This window comes from Lissotriton vulgaris, chromosome 5, assembly GCF_964263255.1.
Source record: "Lissotriton vulgaris chromosome 5, aLisVul1.2, whole genome shotgun sequence".
NCBI lineage: Eukaryota > Metazoa > Chordata > Amphibia > Caudata > Salamandridae > Lissotriton > Lissotriton vulgaris.
In genome coordinates, this window is record NC_141693.1 from 201,707,342 (window position 1) to 201,733,356 (window position 26,015).

At 44.0% G+C, this 26,015-nt stretch overlaps 1 protein-coding gene across 1 annotated transcript in view; it reads left to right on the forward strand.

Annotated features, from left to right (window-relative positions):
- ABCA2 (ATP binding cassette subfamily A member 2) overlaps window positions 1-26,015 on the forward strand; it is a 696,743-nt gene that overhangs the window by 343,175 nt on the left and 327,553 nt on the right. Inside the window, exons 9-10 of the mRNA XM_086921159.1 lie at window positions 10,041-10,360; window positions 14,789-14,948. Of these exons, the coding sequence (XP_086777285.1) occupies window positions 10,041-10,360; window positions 14,789-14,948 (480 nt within the window). The remainder of the gene's footprint in view (window positions 1-10,040; window positions 10,361-14,788; window positions 14,949-26,015) is intronic.

The following is a 26,015-nucleotide window of genomic DNA, read 5'->3' on the forward strand; positions in this document are numbered from 1 at the left end:
GAGATGTCAGTGATGTCATCAGTGATGTCATCAGTGATGTCATCAGTGATGTCATCAGTGATGTCATCAGTGATGTCATTTGAGATGTCATCAGTGATGTCATCAGTGATGTCATTTGAGATGTCATCAGTGATGTCATCAGTGATGTCACTGACCATGTCATGAATGATGTAATATGTGACATCATTAGCAGTGGATTGCGGGTCCGCGATATATAGTTAGTGCAACTAACTATATATGGAATTTCAATGGTTTTGTGCAAATAAAATAAGGTTTTTTAAATGCTAATCCCTAACTATATATGGTCTATAACCTATGTTTTTTTCAGTGAATTTTCAAGGTTTTGTAAATGCAAATTCCTAACTATATATGGTCTATAACCTATGGTTTTTTCTGTGAATATATATATATATATATAAATATATGTTTAATCTCTATGCTCAATAGCATTGCAAGGCAGCCACTTGCTGCTATGTTTAATTTTTTTTGTTATTGTAAGCTTATGCCTGCCATGTTAAGGCTGCAGCATGTTTTCTTTTGTTGCTTTTATTCTTGTAACTTATTTTGCATACGTTGAGTTTGTGTGTGAGTTTATTGTGGATGTACACGTGTCCGTTGGTGGATGATTTGATGCATGAGTTATAAGATACGAATTAAAGTGCATTTATGATGACTTATTGAATTCCTAAATCGATCGCAATTTCATTTAAAAGCCAGACTTATTGGCATTGCCATTGTGTGTCATAAATGTCCAGTATGACTCAACTTCATTTTATTTTTTTTAATTGTTAAAAAGTAATAGAGGGTTGAGAGAGTCAGATGATACCGGTCTGACCCCTCTCGTTTCTCTGAAATCTATCTGGAGCACCATGAACATGCACTCTTGCCCAACAGGAAATGGGTGCTGGATCTGAAGGAAACAGCTGTGTTTGTATTGTGTGGGCCGGTCAAGCACGTGGATACCCAGGGAGACTACAACTACAATGTTGATTTTCGAGAAGTCCTGAAGTATTGCACTTATTACGGAATTACACTCTTTAAGTGACTTTGAAAACTTTTGCCATACTCTTTATTTTTGTCATTTTCTGAAAGAGTTAGGTTATTATTTTATTAAAGTTTGAATTACCAAATGTTTTGGGCAGAATTTCTGAAAAGCTCGAAGAACTGAAGGCTCGAGCCTGAAGCCTGGGTCTGGCTCAACTCAAGCTCCTGTTGAAACCTCCAGCCGAACTTACATGTGGCTTCTGCCTGCCACCCTCCTTCTACCCAGGATGTGGCATTACGGCCAGAGCTGCTGACTTTGGAACTGGGGAATCCGGATCGAGTCTTGGCGTCCTCTCACCATCCTGTGATTCTGGGCAAATCACTTAATCTGCCCCTGCCTATAAACATTGAATGTGGTCTTGCTTAATCTAACTGGTGCTTAAGTAAAGTGCTCCAATTCCTTAGGATCAAGCTTATGTTATATAAATATTATAGAAAGTCGACAAAGTAATAAAAACAAAGACTTATAAGGAATGACAAAAGGGTAGTCCTTTGTTTGGTGATTTGTACAAAGTGAAACCAGAAAACCTGAATAAATCGTGGTTTCCCAGCTTAAAATTGTGTGATCTTCGGCAAATGTTTTATTTCACCAAAACTCCTTTTGCTTCATTGTTGAGTATGCACACACCTTCCAATATGGGAGTTCAGAATACCAGTTGTACAAAAACCTATTGAGTTTGATTTTATAGACTATAATGTTGCTGCATAATAATCTGGTCCATTTAAAGGGTTTACATGACAGCTGCCTTGCCTTTTAGTTTACTGATGGTTCATGTTTAAAAACGATCAGTTTTATTAGTAAGTATTTCTCAGTGCAGTAAATAATTAGAAGTATTAATGTTAAGGCTTCCATGAGTTAAAGAAATGCACTTTTTTTAATTTTGAAGAGACTGTCGAATTGTGCATGGTGCTTTATGGTTTGGTTTACACAGCAAACATTTTCAGGGCGCTGCTCGTACACAGGCTCAAGAGCAGACAGGCCCTTGGCTCGGCTCCGGCTCTCCCTGTCATGTGTTGCCTGCCCACTTCTAGAATGCTGTGCGTGATTTCATTTAAGGGGGTGAGGCCGGGAGTCCAGATGAGCGCTTCATGTAAGCGCGCGCTAGGTGGGGATTCAGAGGTGTGGCGCGTGAGCCCTCCGCCTGGAAGGTTGTCTCCTCCGCTCCACGGCATCCGGGAGGGAAGCGCGGTCTGTATCGGTGGCTATTTATAGACCTGCTGGGGAGCGAGAGAGCATTGCACATAAAAGGGGAGGACAGGGCAATGCTCTAAGATGCTCTTTGAAGCACACAATTGCAATAGGTTTCACGTATTTACAATTGCATGCATGTCACTTGTCACATATTTTTAGTGACTTGCCCGGAAGCATGCGATTTCAGTGTCGCACAGTCGCCATGTTTTAGATCCAGGTTCCCAGGTCAGCCCCGCAGCCGGTGCTTTCTGTGGGATTAAAAATATGGGCCTTTACACGAGACGTGCTTGGCCTTTATAATTTATGCATGTATGTGCATTAGCATCCCATGTTTGACAAATTCGTAAATGGGTCTCACTGGACAAAGCGTAATCCCAATTATTAAAGGATATTTTATTCATCACTTTATGTATAGCTTCTTTATCTTGGGCCAAAGAGAATAAAACAACTTGATGTGGTAAGTTTAAAAGTAAGTGGCAATACAGTAGTTATCCATCGGAAGTGAAATGATGACTTGGCCCCGGGGACACTCGGGCTACTCTGGTCAACAAGAGTTGCCACCTGTCACCTAGCCCCGGAGTCACCACAGGGACGCTGGTGACATTGTGTGGCACCACTAACGTGCAACAGGTAGGAAGGTGGGGGTCCCTTTCTAACACTGATAGAAATAGAGGGTCCTGGTTTAAGGGCTCTATTTTGGCTCTGCCAGGGTCTGTCTCGCATGGTCTGGCCCGCGTAGAGCACTGACTCCTTAGCCACTAGGCCACATCTCTTCCCATCCGTGAGCAGTGGTGCAGCTCAACATCTCGACTCAGCGTGATCCTCAACCTCCACTGTGACTTGTCAGAGGGTAGTCAAATTCACAAAGTACATAATTGAGATAAAATAACCACGCCTATCTACACGTTAGTGTGTCTACACATGAGTAATGGGTGTTGCTTTCACCCATATTGAAGGTGCTCATCTTAGCGGCGGTGGAGGTGTGACACCCTGTGAACCCCCGGAAAATAAACGTGCAACACTTAAAATTCACACAGTTCTAGTCTTGTGATGCACTTACTCAATTATCTCATTGATGAAGCTAGTGCATGAATCCAATGAGTTATCTCATTGACAAGGCAAAGGCAGCGGTATCACCTTCCAAGTGTGACGTCTCCTACACCTTTTTCCATTGTTGGAAAATGATACAGGCCTGTATCCAGCGCTGGTTATAACATGTACAACCTGTTCTATGCATAACATTATATTGTCATTCATACCACTGATTTTGAAGTATCAGTACCTCCGTTAAACTGGTCCCATGTTTGGTTACATGTTTAAACTCCCATTATTTAGGGCCACTTGATATTACAGTGAATGGCGCCAGACGGACCATTCTGCCACCCTGGCACCTTTCTGGTGGGCTGCATGCTAGGGGTGTGCTTTCAGACCAGGGTGAGCGGTCACGGCTCAGTGATACCCCATTATCGTCTCCTGCAGTGTGGGTTTGACTCCAACCAGTGCGTAATTTGAGGCTGTGGTTTCTGGCGCTCAGCACCAGCACTTCATTGTCCGCACCTGCTCTAGTGACAGTCCACCACAGGGTGGCGGTCTCGGTCTAATTTTGAGATGAGCACAACTGCAGTGTTTAATTAGTCAAAATACATTTAAAAAAGAACAGTACCTGCCACTCACGCCGTTAATATAGCTTTGGGTGGCGTAAAAAGTCTGGATTGTCACTCTAGCAGGAGTGTGATGGTTAGTAGTTGTGTTGATACTGTCATTGGGGGAGTGAACTGGGGCAATGGTGGGTGCAGGTTGCAGTGGCCTTCCGACAATGTCCCTGGCAATTACTTTTTAACAAATTAAGCACTTAAACAATTTTAGCAAGACTGATATGGGTTTCCAGTCCATCTTTCTACGGTTCTCCAGCAACTCTTTCTATCAGTCGTTGCAAGTGGAGGTGGTGGGTGGGTGGCAACACCGGCTATCAGCATTTCCTTACTAAGATACACATTGATAGCAAAAATAAGAAACTTCGGCAAAAGTATGTGCCAAACTCAAAATAGTTAGGATGGACATCGAATGGTAGGTCCTACACTAGCATCTAAGATAAAAGAAGAGACTCCCCCATGCCTGACAAATACAACTCTTCCTCTTTTGCATGGGGATTTCGATAAGGGTGTGGGAAAGGGGCGTGTGGTGATGCCTCAGACTTGTAAGAGTTTCCGATTGGGAAGTAATTTTATGGACATTCCTCGCAGATGGTGGTCTCAGATCATCGGGCGTAGTAGATCATTAGGGAGACTCCAGTGGGTGCAGAAGACCTAGACTCTGTATATGCCATCGGTTTGTTACTCACCCGAAGTCCAGCACTGTCGCAGTTCCATGGAGTACAGCACTGCAGTGTTGCATTGTAAATGGTATTTGTATAGCGTGTTGCTACCACTACTTTGGTCCTAACTGTGCCTGTGGTCCTCCATTTTGTTGCATGGTTGGGGCTTGCGTGCACAGCTGGTAGAGTGCGTAGCTGTCCTGTGACCTGGATGGCCAGTTTTGTGTCTTCTGCACAAGGACCTCCGAGGTGCTCCAGTTTTCACTGTTTACCTGGCAATGGGCTTTGGCTCCTCTATCACAGAGGAACGTAACTCTGATAGTGTCGTGCTTTCTAAATGCAGACATTTATTGGGACAGCTCTTGAACTTGGAGCTTTTTGATATACATTCTTTATCATTATGTGACTGGTGCTGTACTGAGTGCAGACTTCATGTGTTTGGAGCTGTTCGGTACACACTATACAATCAGTATTGTACTATGCCTCTCCAAGGTGTGGCTCTACGCAGACTACTTGCACTTGAAGTTCTCCGGTACCTGCCGTTCACCAGTATTGTACTGTGCCTCACAAAAATGTGGTTCTTCGTAGACTTTGCGCATTTTGAGCTTTTTAATCAGTACCGTATTGTCTTCTGTTGTTTTTGTGGAAAAATTAGTGGTCACTTCTTATTATCGGGTCAAGTTAAGAGCCAAGACTTAAACCGTGGCACACTCAGTATCAGAACAGATCAATGATTACATTTCTTGCTGTTGGCTCATCTCATTTTATGCTAACGTTATGCATTGGTCACCTGCACATCTCCTGTTTACCATGAAAAAGGTGTGTAGTAATGTAGTACTGATTTTATGCAGTCCTTTCAGCCACTAGGATCACTCGTTATCTCCTATGTGTCTTGAAAGGTTACATTTAGGATTGAGTACCTTCTACATAAATCTATGTGTGAAAAACTGACCACCACGTCTCTGGCAGCAGGGCCGGTCTGGACTACAGAGGAATCTGGCTGTGCCAGGACTGGTTTGCTGGGTCAGTGTGTGGGCTTTTTGGTGGTTTTGAGGCTGATTTATGGTCTGATTTGCCAGTAGTTGTTACTGCTGATTTTTCCACATACATTGCCTGCATCCAGCACAGCTGCATGCACTCTCCCACACCTTGCAAAACACTTAAAGAACTGTCTATAGCAAGTTCAAAACTGCCCTGATGTGAAAGTGTGGGCCATTTCTTTTAGCTATCTGATTCGTTTGGGAGGGCCCCCTTTTATTTTAGTGCCTGTCTATTTTCTGTCCCAGTTCAACCATGTCTGTTGGTTTCCACATGCTGTCTTACTCGCCTTGCCATCTCTTAGCCATCTATACATTTACCAGTCCAGGCTAACGCAGCAGTGGGAACCTTATTCTTCCACAGGGGGGTTTATGTATGAAGATACTTCAACTTTAGATTTGCAATTTCCCTTTTCATCCAGAATTCAGAAAATATCAATCTTTCTTTTTGGGTAGTTTGCTATCTCTAAACCTTTAGAGTCTGGCAAACCGTGCTTAGTGCTTTTGGAATCTGTGGTGTGTGCTTTGTAATCATTTCTTTGACAACAAGAATTGGCAAAGCTAATAAATAAACCTTGTCTTTGGGACTTACTGGCTTTACCAATAGTTTTAGGCATGCTGTATTGCATTCTTGATGCTGTGCAACACGGCTACATTGGGTGGGGGACCCTTGTCCCGATTGGCTACATCATTCTGTAGGTGTATGCGAACACATATGTTCGTCAAGCCGGGGTTGACCTGAACTTTTCCACACCAGGTTCCACCTGACCTTGCTACTCCACTGAGTTGGGCAAGCAGCAATTTATATAAATTAAAAAAAAAGATTATGGGTGAGGGGAGAGAGCAGCAATTGTGAGCAGGCGGAAGGAAGGGGCTGCGGCACTCAAAGGAAGAAGAGCACGAGTGAGAGAGAAATGTGGGGTGAGGGGCACATGAGGATAAGGACAACACAAAAGGGGGCAGCAGGGAGACGCTGATGGGCGTGAGAAAGGAGCTCGCTGGAGGGGGAAGAGAAGTATACGAGGGAGGCAGATGGAAAACACATACACTTTAATAGAGAGGTAACCAAAATAAAAAAAAGTAGTGCCTGAAAAGTAAGCAGTGGAAGAACACATGTAAAAGCCAGGGAAAAGCCAGGACGGGTTCCCCAGGCAAGCGCTTAGAGACCCCTGGGTGATAAGCGCTATATAAATCCAATATACCATACAATACAATACATGTAATGAGGCTGTGCTCCTGGGTGTTCGCAAACAGAAGAAGGAAAGGCAACATAATCTAATGAAAAGCAATCCAATGTGTGACAGTACAGCCAACCTAGAGGTCCTTTCGCAGATAGCTCTGCTGTCCGGTAGGCGCAACTGAAAAAGGGACTGACCTTTAGTAGCCAACGCGGGGAATTAGAAAAAGCAATTTTAAAAGAGTAAAATGAACTGTGCACAATGAAAATGAGCAAAGATAGCAGCCATGGTTTATGGACACAACCCACACCAATGGAAGCTGTGGGGGTGCCTACCCCTGCTTACAACATGGGCTCGTGCCTGCTATCAATCACTTCACTCACTCAACAATTCAGAAACCTGGAATTGTCGAAAAATCTATTTTAGGAACAGGTATTAAAACGGACTATTAATCCTGACCTCTGAGACATTCAGCGGCCGAAAACAACCCTCGCCTACAAATGTTTAGATGTTATTAAGTAAAACAGCAGCTTCTATTTGTGGCTTTAAAGCGCTGATCCGTGGAACACGGGAGTTCATGTCGCTCGGAAGAAATTCCTAATTGGGTGTTTAACCACGGTCCGAAAATCCTTCTACAAATGTAATTTAAAGAATGCGGGGGCCTTGCCTGGCAGACTTTGGGGGAGGGCGGGGGGCTTATGTCAGGGCTGATCAGTTAGCCAGAGAGCGGGCTCTGCTCTGGGAGACATTAAGTGAATTACTTTTCGTAATACTGCCTGTCCATGTTGAAGCAATCAGGAGCAGGGATATAAGCCAGTATTTTGATTTAACAGATGTCTTTAATGTTTTGCAGTGAACGTGAACACAAAGCTGTTCGGACCATAAATCTTTCTTTTACACGATGTGATGCAACCTTTCAGCATCTATAGATGGCTTTGATATGCACTCGATGACTAGGGTGACCACGCTGCGCCATGTCTCGCTCAGCACATTGTTTGTTCTGTGCTAATTTTAGCAAACCAGTGCATTCTGGTAGTTGTAGTTTTCACCACCCGTGATTTGTAAAGGAAAGTTCAGAAAAATAGTGGCGTCCTTGTGTGTTGAAGTCACTGGTCACCGTGAAGCCGTCCCAGGATGCTGGTTTCCGGTCCCTTGAGGACCTGGCTTGGCAGTTCGGTCTGGACTGTTCCCACGAGAAGCAGTCAAGATTGATTTGCATATGGCTGGGCCCAACCTGCTGTGGCGCAGTAGGCAAAAGAACAATGGATTTAACGCACAACTCTTGACTGGGGGTGAATGTTTCATTTAATCAGCATTCCGTCCATCATTTGTTGCTGTAGCACTTTTGGTCCTAAGTGGGATGGGTGTCCCCAGACGTGGGTCCCTTGCCCTCTGCGCCACTGGAATTCAAGGTAGCCTGGCTGATGAGGGGTGACACACCGAAACCAGTCCCAGGATGCTTGTTTCTGGTTCAGGGAGGACCTGGCCTGGCAGTTCAGGCTGGATTGTTCCCATGAGGAGCAGGGTCAAGACTGACTTTCATATGGCTGGCTCCAAACTGGAGTGTCGAAGAGCTAAAGAATGATGGATTTAAACCAGATCTCTTGAGTGGGGGGTGAATGTTTGATTTCTTCAGAATTCCGTTTTCCCCCTAGATAAAGTAGTCCTTTCAAATATTTGCTTGCGACAATGTCAATTTATCTGTTTTTTGGCAGTTGATATTTATTCAGGCATGTGCCAGTGTTTGGGTTTAAAGAACATGTGTAACATTTGCAGTTCTCAATAGAATTAAAATAGGCAGTACTAGATATGATAAACTAGGATAAACCATCCCAATTGCCCTTGAATAATAAAGGATTAAATAATGAATTTAAGAATAAAGGAAATTAATAATAAGTATGGGACAATATTTATGGACGATTGTGTGATCCGGATCTGCTGTGTCAATCTATAGTATCGCACATTTTCTTTTTCCCAAACAATGCACACAATAAAGAGTTTAAAATCCGACAATAGATGCCTCAGCACATGAGAAATAAATAGTACATAGTATGGCTTTTGGAAGCTCGTTCCAAAGGTAGGAAATGTTAAAATCCAGTGATCTTGCACTTGACCAACCATTATTTTAATTTTCAGTTAGTTTATAATCACTAGAGTTTAGGGAACACCTTGCCTGCCTGTAGATTTTGATTTAGCTCGGCAGACTGAACTCTGCCAAATCATGTAAAAAGTTTCAGATTATGCACCATATTTTATATTGTAGAATTACTCGACATTTACATTTCTTGTCAATGTAGCTGAAGTATACATGGTGTGAGGTGCATTTTAACCCAGTGTGTTAAAAGGTGTGTTGTCTGGTGTAGAGTTTTTCCTCCTTCCTTGAAAGGAGCGAGGGCTGTTAATGCTTGGCTCCATCACAAATGCAAACAAAACAGGTGATGGACCGAATGTGGATCAATGTCACACATTCAACCCAGTCAAAAGATCTGGGCCCAAATCCATCGTTTTTTTGCACTCCACACCACCCTGGGTTAGACAATGGCGATATGCAAATCAGCTCTGACCCTGTGCCCCATGGGAACAGTCCAGTCGGAACTACAAAAGCCATGTCCTTCCCAGAACAGAATCAAGCATCCGAGGACCGGACCGGTTTCGAGGTAACACCTCATCAGCCCGGCTAGCTTGACTCCAGTGGTGTGGAGTGCCTGGGACCCACGTTTGAGCATCCCCAGCTCTTTTTGCAATTGCAAACAAAACAGGTGATGGACCGAATGTGGATCAATGTCACACATTCAACCCAGTCAAAAGGCTCCATCACGAAGGCAGCTCACCCCATGATTTAGGGCTGTCCACAACCCTTCTATTTTCATTAAAGGATGAAGTCCATCTTCACCAAATTTCAGTTAGTGGAGTTTTGGAGGAGCACAGAGCATCTCCTGTCTTCTAAGCCATCATTAAAGAGTGATGTTTATGCAGACTTTTGTGCTGAAAAACCCCCAGTCTAAGTCACTCTGCACTTTTATGAGGTTTTATTCATCAAACAAAACTAGGCTGAGTTTGAGTTTCTCACTCCCTTGTGGAGTTCTACCTCATTGTTGTCTTCACACGTATGCAGAAAATTTGAGAAGACCCTGACTGTCCAGGAAGCCTGTTCAATGGTAGCTGTTGTACAAGTGCTGTTCCTTTGCAGCATCTAAAGAGCTTTCCTTGACCCCCTTTTAGGCAATGGTGTGTTTGTGATATGTATGTAACCAGTGACCTTATTCGGATTTCAGCTCCGTCTGGATGAGGTGAACAGCACTGCGGCCCAGCATCGCCTCCATGCTCTCCTGGAGGACCTCCTGGAGGTGCAGAAGGTACTTAAAGATGTTGACATTCTCTCTGCTCTGGCAAAACTACTGCCGAAGGGAGCATGTGCCAGCAAATCCCCTCCTCCATCATCCAACGCCACCAGCTGGAGCAGCAACTTCACCACCAGCAATGCCACCGCTGACGAAGTGCAGGAGGAGCAGACTACAGAAAACCCTATGAGTCAGTTCTCGGCCTTTGTCCAGCTCTGGGCAGGACTGCAGCCCATTCTGTGTGGTAACAACAGGTAGGAACACATTTACTGGCCAATTACCATGGATGAGGGGTAATTATCATTTGTTTTCATATCTTCGGTGCTTCATGAAGTGGAGAATGCTTAGACCACTTGTGGTTTTAGGAAGGTGACTCTTTTGCAGACCTACTGCAGCAATGCAACAATAATAGACCCTGTCCAGAAAGGATCTATGCGATTTTTGAAGATTATGTACTTGTTTTGACAATCCTTTCCTCATAAACGAGCTTTATATATTTTTTTGTAATAAATGGCATTGCCAGGTTTTCTGATCCAACATGGTGAATGCCCTTCTTGCTGACAGAATTCATTTTTCCAGCATCCCATGCATCTCTTGTTCACTTCTGATGGGATCAACTCCTGTAACCTTTCTTCCACCTCCATTTCTACTTTCTCTTTGCCTTGTTTTGGGGTGCGGCCCAGGCGCCACCCCTATTTTCTGTAATACTCTTTTTTTTTATCTCTCTGCCTATGCCCAAGTTAGTTTCTTTGTCCTTCCCCCTCAACTTTATTTATTTTCTGTGGTCCTCTGCCCTGCCTATAATTTAATACCTCTGGCCCAGTTTAAACCTTGTATCTGTAAACCTGACTATACCCTCTAGGCCTACCCATATACTAGTACCGCTACCCCTACCTAGCCCTCATTCCTCCTGCCCTTGCCTGCATATTCGTACCTCTGCCCCAACTACATCCTAATACCTCTCCACTGCCAGTACCTACCCACTGCTCACCTTGCCTATGTTCTTGTGAGGTTTCCTTGGACTCTGGAATTCCCCTCCTCTCGTGTTCTCTTATTTTCCCTAATGTTTGACAAAAATGTTGTTCTAATTTTTTTTAATTCAGCAAAATGAAGTTTCATCACCTGGTGCCTTGGGGATTCTAAATTTTCTCCAAAATTAGATTGAGCATCTAGGACAGGTTGCAGTTTGTCAGCACGCCTCCTGAGTATGGAACGGAAACGCCCCTTCATCTAAGTTTATTCCTGGAGAACTGGACAATTGTCGGTCTCAGGTGCCATGTGCAGAACCCCTTTATCCCATTTGCCATGTAGTTAAAGGAGCTTTCGAGATTTGTGCCTACATAATGAGTCACCGGTCTTAAAGGCTTTGGACTCCACCACTTTCATGAACCAATGGTCTGTGTATGGATATAGGGTAATATGGAGACCTATGCCAGCCCCAGTGGTGAAATGCTCTTCACTGTGGTAAAAGCCTTCACCACTTCTGGTCAGGAGCTCTGTGCTCTCCTGACCCAAAGTGAACAATGCGGTGCCAACCTATCACTGAAGGCGTCCTTTCCTTGAAATTAAAAGGTGTCTTCCGATGAGTTTCCATCCAAGTCTGTCCTAGAAGCGAAGAACAAGGTTTGTTGCACCTGAGCGCCCAAGGCCGTTGCATCCAAAGAAAAATAGACTATTAAAACTCAAGGACCTGTACAGAATTCATCCAGAAATAAAGGAGAAGGAGGGGGAATCCTTTTGATGTCCTCTCTGTAGACTGTCCGAGTACAGTAGCTTTAGCCAAACACGTGCGCCACACAGACGTAGAGTACCCAGTCTTATGTAACATGGAAATAGATGAAAGACTGTCACTCTTTGCAATCTCCAGTACTATCCTTAGAACTAGAGGCTCTGTTGCCTTTCATATCATTATTTGCACCAAGGGAAATACCAATGCCATATATTTTCAGATATTTTATTGCGTTCTGTTAGAACTGCAAGCTTTTAGGTGGCATTCCTCCAATCTTTTTGCCTTCAGCCCTCCTGTTTTCCTGGAATTCATTTGTGTTTGCCTTAGGACTCTGTGCACGTTACCACTGCTAAGTAGTGCTAAAGTGCTTGTGCTCGCTCCCCTAATCGTGGTAAAATTGGCCTACCCCTCACTGGCACATTTAGTTTACTTATTATTATTATTTACTAGGTAGTCCCTAGTAAAGTGGTACAACATGTACCCAGGATCTGTCCATTAAATGCTACTAGTTGGCCCTGCAGCACTTATTGTGCCACCCTTCTAAGTCACCTTTTAAAACTGGTCATAGGTATGCAGTTGCAGCCTGTGTGCTGTTTGATACTAGCAAACACAAGAAGATGATGGACACATTGCTGAAACTTTTCAACCACTCACCCCAGTCACAGATCTGGGTTTAATCCATCGTTGTTTTACTCACTATGCCACCCCAGTTTGGTCCCAGCCATATGCAAATCAGCCTTTACCCTGCACCTCATGGGAAAAGTCCAGCACAAACTGCCAGGCCACGTCCTCCCTGGACCGGAAACAAGTATCCTAGGACTGGTTTCCGGGGTATCACCCCTCATCAGTCAGGCTAGCTTGAATCCAGTGGCACAGCGAGCAAGGGACCGACGTCTGGGCATAACCATCCCATTTAGGGTGCATATAGCAAACACAATAAGATGATGGATGGAGTGCTGAAACTTTTTAACCACTCACCCCAGGCTAGGTTTAAACTAGAATGGCATGGGGTACAAAGAAAACGATGCATTTAGGCACAGATCTCTGTGCTGGGGTGAATGATTGACATTGGTCAACATTCTGTTCATCAATTGTTCTTTTTGCATTTGTTACCCCGGGTGGGATGGGTATCCCCAGACGTGGGCCCCGTGCTCTCCATGCCACTAGAGTCAAACTAGCTTGACTGAGGGGTGAAACCCCGAAACCGGTCCCAGGATGCTTGTTTCTGGTCCAGGGAGGACCTGGCCTGGCGGTTCGGGCTGGACTGTTCCCATGGGGAGCAGGTCAAGTCTGATTTGCATATGACTTGGTTTAAACGAATGGCATGGGGAGCAAAAAAACAAAGGATTTAGGCCCAGATCTCTGTACTGGGGTGAACGTTTGGTATTGTTCAAAATTCTGTCCATCAGTTGTTCTTTTTGCAGTTTTAAATTGCCTACTCGACCTGGCAAAAGAACCCTTTGATTAGGCCTAAAACTCATTTTTTAATGAAGGATCCCAGTTTTCAGTTTTTACAGATTTTTACAGATAAATACATTCAGAAAACAATCTGTTTCCTTTCTGTATTAGTTTTCATAAGTGGAAGAATACAGAAAAGTGTTCTTCGTCTAAGTGACTCTCCATGGTGTCCTTAATGAATTCCAGGCCTGCAGCTGAGCAGATAGACACATGGAAAGTTATTTCCTTAAATACAGGCATATATTAACATATATTTGTATATATTGTTAATATTTACCTGTGGTTGTAGGGTTTTGTTATATTTGGCTGCTTTGTTTGCTGAAACAAGACTTGTATCGATGTATGAGTGCATGTTTATCAATTCAATAAATGTGGAAATACACTATTTTACTACTCCACTTATTCTCAAAACACAAAAGAAATATGGATAAATACATATGGAATGGTCAAAAAATAAATATGGATAAATACAGACTGGAACAGGTTGAAACCTCATGTTTGGTGTCTAAAGAATTGTAATTTAAAAACCTTTTTAATGGCAAAGTCAGATTTTTAGACACAATTCTGAAAATGTAATTTCTAGAAAGTAGTCATTTCTTGTCCTAACCATTTGGTGCCAGCATTCTGGGTCACATGACTGTGATTAGCATGCCCGACTCCAGTGAACTTTACTTTCTCAGACATTTTCTTTTCAAAATTTCTTCTAATTCCAAAGGGTACCGAAGAACTGGCCCAATCCACCTCTTGTATCTGAACTGTGCTCTAATGCAGTCAGACATAACTTTCGACTTTGCCCCGGTCTCATGCGACTAGATGTCTGCAGTTGGCACTTTGATCTTTTAGGTGCTAGTTTTTACAAAAAACTTTAAAAATTTATAACTTTTTTTCTACTGATTGTACATTTATCATTTTGGTATCATTTTATTTATTTCACTCTATATTTCTGAATTGTTGGTGGATTTTTATTATGTTATGTTTTTACTATATTGCTGTTTATCTGCTGCATAAATACTTGGCGTATTGCCTCGAAGGTTAGTCTAACTAATTTTGTGCTAAGCTACCAGAGGGTTAAGCATGGGTTAATATAATGACTTTTTGTGGTTCACCCTGACAAAGATTGTAGTTGTTGCTTGAGCAGGGCTCACACCCCCTCAACAAAAACCCAGTTTCTCACCCTTTCCTATGCAGAGTTGGGGTTAATGCAATAATACAGCATGTTTGTCTTCCACCACAAAAACTCAGAAACTGCTGAACTTTCCCTGCACAATTCCGTCAGTTTTTACCTGGTAAAGTCTGTGTTAAGGAAACTCAATCTGCTCTTGGCCAGTTGTCTATGCCCTCCAGACCAGATGGTAGTACGCAATGTCCCTCTGTGTCCCACAAGACATCCCGTTAAGAGGAAAATGGATTCCAGTACCAGGCTTTTGCAGCCTTCAGTTCACTAAAGCGACACTTGTTCTAAAATTTGCTCTTTCTTTGATCCGTGATCTTGTAGGACGATCGAGCCAGAGGCCCTAAAGCAGGGGAATATGAGCTCATTGGGGTTCACGAACAAGGAGCAAAGGAACCTGGGCCTTCTGGTCCACCTCATGACCACCAACCCCAAGATCCTCTACTCCCCAGTAGGGACAGAGGTAGACAAGGTCATCACGAAGGTGAGTGACTTTGTTCCTTACTATGCTCTCAAACCAAAATGAATGTGATTAGATGCTATTGTAAGGAGGACTGCCAGTTCTTTGAGGGAGGTGGTGCAGGCTGTGATATGTTCTTGTTCATTTTCTGAATGTTTCGCCTGCCCACATATGCGAAGTAGATGGTATCATCTGATGTTCTGATAAGGAAACGGAAGCTGTTGACATTGCGTTTGCAAACCCACTCACGATGCAAACGAGCATTTACGCTGCAGTTTAATGTAATCAATAAAACACATTAACCAATTAACAGGGGATAGGATGTAAAATCAAGATGGAAAAATGCAGTTTGGCGGAACCAGACTACTAACCCTCCAGCTTAGCAAAAAGACCAGTCAACGAAAGGTCAAGCTGATGAATAACTCTAGAGATAGCAGGAAAAAAGGGTGGAAAATAACAACAGGAACGCTTATAAAATCTTGGGATCAGGCTAATGCACAGTGAGCAAAACTCCCAAAAACAAATCCTAAAATAAGAGCAAGTTGAAGTTAAATTTAAAAACGGAACCAGGAAATTAGGAGTCTATTTGTATTGCAACAGGCCTGAGCTTCAGGAATGGACTAGGTGTGCAAATGCTTAATTTTTGCCTGTGGTTTCCAGTAGTCAATACCAACATAACACCAGCACTTATGACGGTCTGCCACATGTTGGCGCAGTCTGTTTTAGAGAAGAGCTCAACAGCCGTTGTTTATTAATTAAATATACATTACAAATGACTTAATACCTGCTGCCCAAGCCTTTCTTATAGCTTTGGGGGCAAAGAGCAGTCTGAATTGTCACCCTTGGAGTGTGATGGTCAGTAGCTGTGTTGGTATGACAGTGGCAGCCTGTGCAGGTAAGCACGGTGAGGCGGCGGAAGTGACAAACGACAGAACAGGGAAAATAAAATAAATAAAAATAACCACTCACTTTAAATATAGTCTGAAGTATTTGCAGTAACATGTTTTGAAAGGTAAAACAACCATTGCAGGATTTAGGAGTGCTCAAGTGAGTGAGGGATGAGGGTTTGAGTTGCTCAAATAGTAGTACAGAAGACGTTGGGAATGTATGGTTGTGTCTGGGCTAAAGTGTAAATGCAAACTAAAAGATGACGCTGTGGATGAGCCTAGCGATAGGGAGAAGAGGTGGGAATGTAAGAGAACGCGAAGTACAAGAAAGGATGGAGATTTATCGAGATCTGTACCGGAAAAAAATATTTAAAGTATATCTTCATCCAAAGGATCGTTTGGCATGAGGCATTGGCTAAATTGGGAATGGCGGTACAACTGTATTACGTCAGTAAAGTTTGTCTTGCCAAGATTCTGAACTTTGGTAATTCATCACTTGCTTTTCACAGGATCACCCATCTCCAGTTAACAGTCCACGCAGTTTTATTTCATTTATGCAGTTAAAGTACTGTTCATGACGCACCGCTATGATAGCACTGAATAGAAGAATTTGAATGCAACGAATTCTTCACGCAATAAAACAACCCATCATGCATCCTTAGTAGTAACACCACGAAGAAGTAGGTTAATTGCCTACATTCAAGTTAGACTGCCTGGGTTTGTAGAAGAAGATGCCTTTTAACTCTCCATAAACATACAGTGGATTGCGGGATGTTTTGAAATGCAAACTTTTTATTTTTAATATGATGTTATCGGGTTTCAGATTCTGGAATCAATCCTTCTACAATCCTGTATGTACCATTTCTTTCCAACAAGAGAAATTTGGTTACTCTGGAGAAGTGTAGATGAGTGTTCTGGGTCCTAATGAAAGCCCCACAGAGGAAGGTGATTAGTAAAGTTGAAGTTAAGGGTTTTGTAGAGCGCTCGTAGACTAAACGGTTTCTTGGTGCTAAAGACGGACGTACCAGGGGACACAGGGAGGCAGACTACTTGGCAAAAGCTCGCTGGAAGTGCCAAGTCTTCAGCGCCCTGCTGAAATCCATATAGGAAGCAGAAATCCTGATGGTGAAGGACAAAGCGATCCAAAAGGACGGAGCCAGAAAAGAAAAGCTCATGCCACCATGTTTCTTCCTTCTGCAGCTGGGGATCCACAGAAGGTGTTTTGAAGAGGACTGAAGGTCACGGGAGGGAATGTAAGCCTTGAGTTTAGAGGCTGTGAAAGCAGGGGCAGTGCCGGCTAAGGGTCTGAAAATTAAACAGCCAAATTTAAAGAAAGAACGTTCAAAGAGGTAACCAATGTAGCGCTTTTAAAAGAGGGGTGACACGATGGTGTTTAGGCTAGTTTATAAACTAGCCTAGCAGCCTGGTTCTGGATTAGTTGAAGACTGAGAAGCTCGTACGCCGGAATACCGACGTACAGAGCATTTCCATAATCAAGACAAGATGTGACCATGGCAGACAAGATTAGTTTCAATGCCACATTAGAAAAAAAACAAGAGATTTTACGTTTGATGCGTAAATTGAGAAAGCAAGATTAGACCACCGCACTAACTTGAGAGTGCATGGAGAGATCACTGCTAACTCGGATGCCAAGGCTTTTACCAGAAACTGAAGGAGAGGGAGAAGAGAGGAAGGCCAAAAGGAAGAGGACCAGGGACTGGAGGCACCCCCCAGTAAGCACTAATTCGGTCTTATCAGGATTGAGCTTAAGGTGGTTGGCACTCATCCAGTCACTGATAAAGGTCATAACTGATTGAAAGTTAAGGACAGAAGAAGAAGAGAAAGAAATATTAAAATTGAGTTGGTCATTGGCGTAATTAAACACCCAGACGTCCAATTTTTGAAGAGCAGAGATGAGAGGAAGAATATACAAATTAAAAAGAAGATGAGAGAGAGAGAGAAGACCCTTGGGGAAGACCGCAGGTGATCGGACAGGCAACAGCAGAGAAACCAGCCAGCTGGACAGCCTGCTGGCGGTTCTCCAAGAACGAGGTGATCCAAGCCAGGGAAGAGCCCCGCAGGCCATCGCCCTTGACACGGTCGATCAAGATAATATGATCGGCCGTGTCAAAGGCAGCTGACAGGTCCAAGAGGATCAAGGCCTGGAAAGAGTTGACATCAGCACCGCATCTAAGTTCATCCAACACAGAGAGGATGACACTCTGTGGAATGCGCAGGGCGAAAGCCTGCCTGATGGGGGTCTAGGAAGTGCGTGTTCTCAATGAAGGAGCTAAGGCAGGCTGTCACGTGACTCTCCAGGATTTTTCCCAAAAAAGGGAGCAGAGAGATGGGACGAAAATTACAAGGAGAGGATGGATCAGCTCCTACCTTCTTCAGAATGGGAATGATTTTAGCCAATTTAACGAAGTCTGGGACCTTCCCCAGTGAAAGAGTGTTGTTAAGAACTGATAGAGGGGGGTCCGATAGTATATAGTATATGGGCGGGACAGCTATCAGAGGGGGAGCCAGAGAGGGAAGGGGAATATTGGCTTTGATTGTGGTGATTTTGTCAATAAAGTACTGATTAAGGGAATTACAGAGGGTTTGTGGGGGAAACGGCGTAAGGGTAGCTCTTACAGAAGTAGACAAATCGTGGACAATCGAGAAAATATCTTTAGGCTTATTAGCTGAGGACAGGATTTTTGAAGTAAAATAGTCCGATTTGGCATGGAGGATGGATTTCTTATAGTCCTGTAGCAACGTGAAGTACAATGATTTTAAGATGGGACAGTCCCTAAGCCTCCAGTGGCGTTCAGCCTGCCTGAGAGCCAATTTTTTAGATTTTAACTCTGAGGTTAACCATCTGTTGGCATCGTGGAGGCGGCGAGTCCCGAGACGTTTTAAAGGGACCAATTGATCACAGGCTGAAGAAAGCCAGCAGTTGATTGCTGTAGCCTGAGAGTGTAGAGAAAGATCAAGTAAGTTAGGGCATGAGGATGAAAGGGATGAGCAGAGAGAAGGTATATCCACTCGTCCCCAATTTCGGGCCCAGGTGTTAAGAGGGGAGCGATAGTTTGCTAGCCTCCGCAAGATCGAAGAAAAATGAAATAAAGAAATGACGGACCAAGGACATGGACTAATAGTAGGGGTAGCAATATGCAAATTGCCTAGCCAAACCCGGTCCAAGATGTGACCATGAATATGAGTTGGGGAATGCAAGTGCTGGGAAAGATTCATGTTCCAGAGCAGATCAGTAAATTCTTTAGAATGAGGATCCTCCCGAGGATCGGAGGGCCAGAAGTTGAAGTCGCCCAACACCAATAAACGAGAATTATTGACAACCAGCATAGCCAGCAGTTCCTCAACTGCCTGAAGGAACAGAGGCATGGACTGCGGTGGGCGATAGAAAAGCGCACACCTCAGAGGAGCAGTGGTGGAGGTGGAGCGGACAACCAGAAAATCCACTACTGCAATAGCGGGGAAGGACATAGGCAAAAACTGAAATTTAGAATGGATAATTATTGCAACGCCACCTCCAGCTTTCCCAACCGGACGGTCAGAGCGTAGAACGTAATAAGGCTCAGGAATTGCCGCTAATACATCCGGAGAAGAGTCAGATGAAAACCATGTTTCAGTAAGAAACAGCATATCAGGCCTAACAGTATCCAGAAAAGTAAAAAGTTCAAGCTGGTGTTTAACTGTCGAACGAGTATTGAGAAGATAAGCTGACACTGTCGTGTGAGGAGGCAGGGCCAATGAGGGCTGAGAGGATACAGAGGCCATAACATGCGCCAAAGGATGAGCCGACTGGACCATGTGAGGTGGAAGGGAGGCAATGGGGCTGGGATTTAAAACACCAATACCTTTAATGCGTGAAAGAACGTGGGCAGGGAGAGTCCAGTTGCCATAAAGTGTGACTAATTCTTGGGCGGTGTACGCAGTAAAACTGGCATAGTGCTTGGCCCCTGGCCCCGGCCGGCCGCGGATGGGCGCAGACGGGCGTGCCTTTGGGGCGCCTCCGGTGCGCGTGAGCATCAGATTAAATGGGTCCAAATGCGCACAGTCTGGAGCGGTGACCTAACAGGAAGTGAGTCTGACCACCCCGGAAGCCTTCCGAACAATCGGCACGCAGCTGCGTTGGACCGGGGCTTGGAGGTGAGTAAATGAGCACAAGTTTAAAAATGTTAAAAGTCAATTCCTCCCAAAATAATATGCAAGAAGCAATTACACACAGCCGCATGAGCAGCTAGCATCAGCCCACTGCCACAGGGTACTGATCGCGTCAGACGCGCGTGCGCATCGGATTAAGTAGGTAGATTATTACGTGGTGTCCTGCTGCCGAAGTTACAGGACATAGTTAGCAACACTGGGGAACCCCGAGACGATATTTGGGACTGACACCTAGTGCTCATCCTTCTTAGGTACAGGAGTTAAGTAGCGCTGACTTCCAGAGATGTATGGCCCCTCTGCATAATCTCGCTGTCACTGGGCCCTGACAGAGCTGGCTCACTCTGTTGTGCCAGGCATGGCAGCAGGTCTCAAGCGACTCCCTCACCCCTCCTTGGCTTAAGTTGTCCTCATTTTGTTGTACCCTATGTCCACAGTTTGGCCTAAGGTGCACCACGTCAGAAGCAATTACAAGCTGTCCAGTGATCAGACTCTTAGGCACTGATCCGCCCTCTATGCAGACGGTGTCATGTTTCCTCTCTCTGTACCCTGTTGACCAACTCATCTGTCTTTTTATAGTTTGGTATTGGATATCGTAGCATATGCAAGCAACTATACATGGTACCTATGCATTGTTCTGGTTGTATGCTTAAAATATGAAAAATGGCAATTAAAAAGATTTAAACAAAAAATGAGATGTCCTGCTGCCGTTGATGGTATATACTGTATGGCAGCGGTAGCTCTATGTGGCTTATACTCTGTGTGGCGGTGCCGCATGGTCTGTGTGACGGCGGTCTCCCTTTATGACTGTTGCTCTTCATAGTGGAGTGGTATGGCTCACTGGTTAGAGGCGGCAGACTCGGGAGCAGAGGACGGCCCGGGACCAGGGTTCAATTCCCGATGCGGCAGGGTCGTTGACAAGGGTCAGCGGACTCGATAATTCTCACCTCGGTGCCTACTCTAACCAGGGATCCCACTCGGCAACTCTGGGCATTAGCTTGCCTCATCTCCACAACGGCCCCCCACATACGCTGGGGATGCCTGGTTTCACCTTGGAGATACCCAGTAGGGACCATCTCACGGGAAAGCCAGGACGGGTTCCCCAGCGGTCTATTGCGCAGAGATACTCCTTCGGGAGTCGATTCTAGGGTGTTAGAAACCCGCAATTAATTAATTAATAGATGCTATCGCTGTACCGCTGGCTGATCAGAACCATTTCGCTTTTTAGTCTTTGAAGTTTTGCCCCCACAGTTTCTTTTTCCCAGTACATACGTTTTACATTCTTTTTTTTTACTCAGTCGGTCTTTTATCATTTCTTAGTCCACTTGTAAGCGCTTGTTGAGGGATTCCGTTTTACCCCGTTGCTTTAGTGTGATGAGTTGAACAGTCTAGCTGATTTTACTTGGGTCATATTTCCTATGGGAGCATCATGCTTTGGAAAAGAGACTCACTCTTGCATTGTACCCACATCCCCAAGGGCTTTACAGTAGACACAACCTAGGAAATCCCTTTTTCCATTCCATAACATCTGCCCAGCAATAGAATTTCCTTTTGGGTCATGTCTTCTTGGGGAGGGAATGTGTCTTGCTTTGGAAGGGACACTCCCTGTCACCTCGTACCTATAGTTCCAGAGGCTTTAATGTAGACGCGCGTCTAGGATTGATTATTTTCCGTTTAATAAAATCTACTTTTTAGGCCTTTGACTTTATCCTTAAACTAGCTGTAAAAGTCTCCTGCTGTAGTCTCCCCGGCTCAGGGATAAAGAAGAAGAAACTCTGGCGCCGAGGTCACCAGGGACCAGTGCTATTTTTGTCGCTGTAATGTTGCTGTTGTTGGATGGCGCCATGCTGCTACTAAGGACGCCGCTTGTTGATGAGTCTCGCGGGATGAGGCGCTCCTCTGACTGCTCTTCCTAGTCGCTCACGTACTAAATCCCTGCATGGAAGGTCCTACACCATCTCACAGCGCAGCACGGCCAAGCTGTACATTGCGGTGGCCATGGCCGGCCTGGACACCTGGCAGAGGCCATCAATTTATGGGACAAACATGCTTTCAGGTCTGGTCAAGCCTGAAGGACCAACACTCAGTTTACTTATAAGCATGTTCATGAATTACTGTCAAGAAATAATGTCCCTGCTTAGTCTAGCATTAGAAAATGTCATGGTCTTGTAACCAATACGTTCGAAAATTTGCCCTGTAAAATTAAATATTTGACCCCAATATTTAAACAAATTCTTTCCGGGAAAAATCTTCTATTTATGATCCACTGGTACTGTGAGTTGACATGGTGCAATATGGGGCTTTAATGAAATCATTTTTCCTTGGGCTTTTTTTTTTTTTTACTTCCATTCCAGGAGTGTTGATTTCTCATTAAATCCCCTGTCTGGCATTATGTCCCTTTATAGCAGTGGGTGGATGTACCCTTGAAAAGCAGCATGGTTGCTGTGTGATCAGAGCACATCACAATGACTACTGTTCTATGCTCTGGTATATATATTTCAGATCACTTTAAGTTTTGAATTGGGGTCACCCAGGTACCAAAAAGTACAGTCTTGTGGTCTTTCTAGTGATTTATGGGGGCTGTTTACCTACATGTTGAGCTGCTGCAAAAATGGGGCAAATGCCTATTATGCGCCACTTAGCTGTTAGTGATATGGGGACTGGTGCATGGAGATTTTGCTCCCTTCCATATTGCGTGACGATTTTAATACCAGATCAAAAAAACAGGAGCAAACTGTATTTGTATATAAATATAAGGAATGGGACAAATGCTTTTTCCATATTTTCAAATGTGAAAAATGAAGCAAAGTTTAAGACCCGGTCCATTTGACTAATTCTTATTACGAAATAGGGCAAAATTAATTTGCCTACTTTTGAGGCCTTGCCTACTAGACCGTCAATGCTCGGTCTGTTGCGAGGTGTATTGTTAACTTACAGCCATCGGTTGTCTTATTGTCATATTTATTTGCTTCATTTATTTGTAAGCGAGAGTGGGTTCTTCTTCCTCTTTTCTCCTCGCTCCTTCTTGTGGGTTGACTCTCAGAGAAGGTCAGGATGTTTGGATCTGCTTTTCTAGGGAGCAAATACTGCAGCTTCACTTCTGAAGGGGTGATGTGACACCTTGGACACTAGAACCTACATTCAGGGCCTGGGGGGGTCAAGGTTAGGCCCTCTGCTTTCTTTCACTGAAGTGCACAATTCCACCCGTTCCCCACCTTGACACAAACACTTTCTGTGCTCCTGCCTCCCAGAGATGCTGCGGAGTGCAGTGGAGCAGCCAAGCGGTCGCTCGTTCTTTCTGCCCCACAAGATTTCATTTTGACGCCAAGAAATCCACCTGTAAGCAATAGGATTATTGGTTGAAAGGGGGTGGAAGCCCCACTCCGGCAACAACCACATTCCTTGTCCGTGTGAATCACAAAAGTCACTTAATCAACCTCTGCTTAATCCTCTGATAGCTTGGGACTAAAGCAGTCCTTCTTAACTTGGAGGCAATGTTATACAGCACAAAAAATCATTAAAAGTGAAAGCACAACACAAGAAAAATCCTAAACTAAATTTGAAACATGGAGTGAATTTTAATATGTAAGATAGGAGCTATTCAGTTTTAAGGTTTTCAGTGAAAATTGTGCCTAAAAGCAGCAATCGCCACTCACGGTCATCTCGCTGTACCAGACTGGGTGAAAGTCACAAGTTAGACTGACCATGATAGAGGGCTGGTCAGATACAGGGACCAGGCTAGTTCTGATGAAAAGTTACTTTCTTAGTCCGGCACGAAGAGTTCTATTTACGGCAGAGGAGGCCATGGAGTGCAGGTAGAGTGTTGTGGATATTTTTTGCAATAGCACGAGTAGCTGGTCCGGCAGTCACTCCGGGATGTCATTGCTGTAGTGCCAAGTACAGTTCTTGTGTTTCCAGTCATCTCTGTAGCGCAAAGATCCGGTCTCACAAGAGCCTTATGTTGGCAATCGTCGCCGGTGGCAGGGTCTTGGCGCAAACAGGCCGTTCACAGTTGCAAAGAGCTCAAATTTCAGGATTTTACCTTTTCCTTTCAGGAGCAGGTCAAACTGATGCCACCCAAGAGTCCCAGACAGGATTCTTGGGAATCAGGAATTCTTCCAGCAGAGGACAACAGGTCTAGTTGCAGCAGGTCAGCCTCTCCCCATTCATCCTGTCAGGGTGGCCCAACCTGTCCACACCTAAGCCCCTTTGTGTCTTTGTCCGGAAGGAATACACAAATCCCAACAGTAGTGCCATTCACAGTCGGGTGACCCAGGACACCGGCTAAAGGCATAAATGGTTTGGACAAAAAAATGGCAGCTTTCTAAAAGTGGCATGTTCAAAATTGTGACTTAAAATCGGATTTAATTATTAAAGAGGGTTTTAAATGAAAATTCACTTGAGTGCACACCATCTCTATCTGCTCCCAATCTAACGTTACCACGTATTAATTGTAATAAGGAAATGTAGTTCTAGTTACTAAGAGATATTCCTGTCACTGCTAGAACATGGAAAACTTAAGTACACATTCTACATTTTAAATACAATGTCCTTGCCCTATGAGCCTTTATGGCCTGCCTTAGGAGTGACTTGTAAGTATTAAAAAGGAAGATTTAGGACTGACGAAACGTTTATTTTGCCAGGTCAAAAGTACAGTTTTAAAGCTGCACTACAGGCTGCAGTGGCAGGCCTGAGATGTTTTAAAGGGCTACTTTATTGTGTGGCACAATGAGTGCTGCAGGCCCTATTAGCATTTAACGTCCAGGCCCTGGGTACATGGAGTACCATTTACTAGGGACTTGCAAGTACATTAAATGTACTAATCTGGTATATGCCATGTTTTAGGGAGAGATCACAAGCTTTTTACAACTGATTAGCAGGGAAAAGTGCACAGAGTCCTAATGCCAAAAAACGGGTTCAGCTTCACAATGCACAAATCTGGGAGTGGCCCTGCAAATAGGGCTTGGTTAATCATGGCCATTTTACAACATCACACGTATTAGTTCTCTCCTAGGAGATGATTTTTAGCTGTCTTTAGGCAAAAGCCTTTTGTGGACTGCTGTGCTTTAAATGGAATGAAAAAGGTGGGGGCTCTAAAAGGTGCTTGGCCCAAGTAATTGATATCATAGCTTAAAACATGTGAACTACAATCCTGTGGTTACAAAACAGCTGCCTGACCAGCTTTTAAGTGCCTCTTTTTGACTTTTTTTGCAATTGGATCCATACATATCATTCCACAAACATGCCTAAGACCAGCCAGACTTGTTGGCTGTGTGAGTGCTTGTTAGCAGTTTGACGTAAAGGAGTAACAACAATGATCTGATGTAAATAAAGAGAATTGGTATTTACAAATGGTGCATATGTGCATTGGTGAGAGGCCAAGGATTGGATGAGCTCGTAGCCTGAACGTTGTTATGGTCCACTGTCTCACACTGCCTCCAGCCTCCACTTCACAGCTCTAAATGGTGCCCCATTATGAACACATCCCCAAACCCGGATCTCAAGAAGACCTCTAAATGCGGCTCGGTTCACCTGTACCAGACAAGCAGTTGGAAACTCATTTGCTCATCCGCGTAGAGCCGAGGCCCCTTGGCTTTGCCAATACTTATTAACATCAATTCCAATTATAGTACAAAGTTGCACTAAAGCAAAAGTAGTTTACAAATGTTTAACATATTCAGTCTTTACGTATGTAAAATATGCAATGTATAAACAATAGCATATTATTAAAACGATTGGCAAAGCCAATATTTCCCAAAGACACGACCTTTTGGGTTGGTCAATGCTTTTATATATGTTACTTTTAAATCTTGTGGTATCTTCTTTTAGTTTAAAAAATAAATGAATGATTGCTCAGCAAAGGATGTCTTGTACATTGTTTGCAATTGATTCACATTCTTTTTGGCATTTTTTTTTTGCTTGGATGTAAAAATGTTTGTGCAAAAAGGACTGAAGCAAAATATATATATGCTCTGTTTGCCTTTGTGACGGCAGCAAAACTAAAAGCGAGTGTTGTCCTTTATGGCAGTAGTGCAAA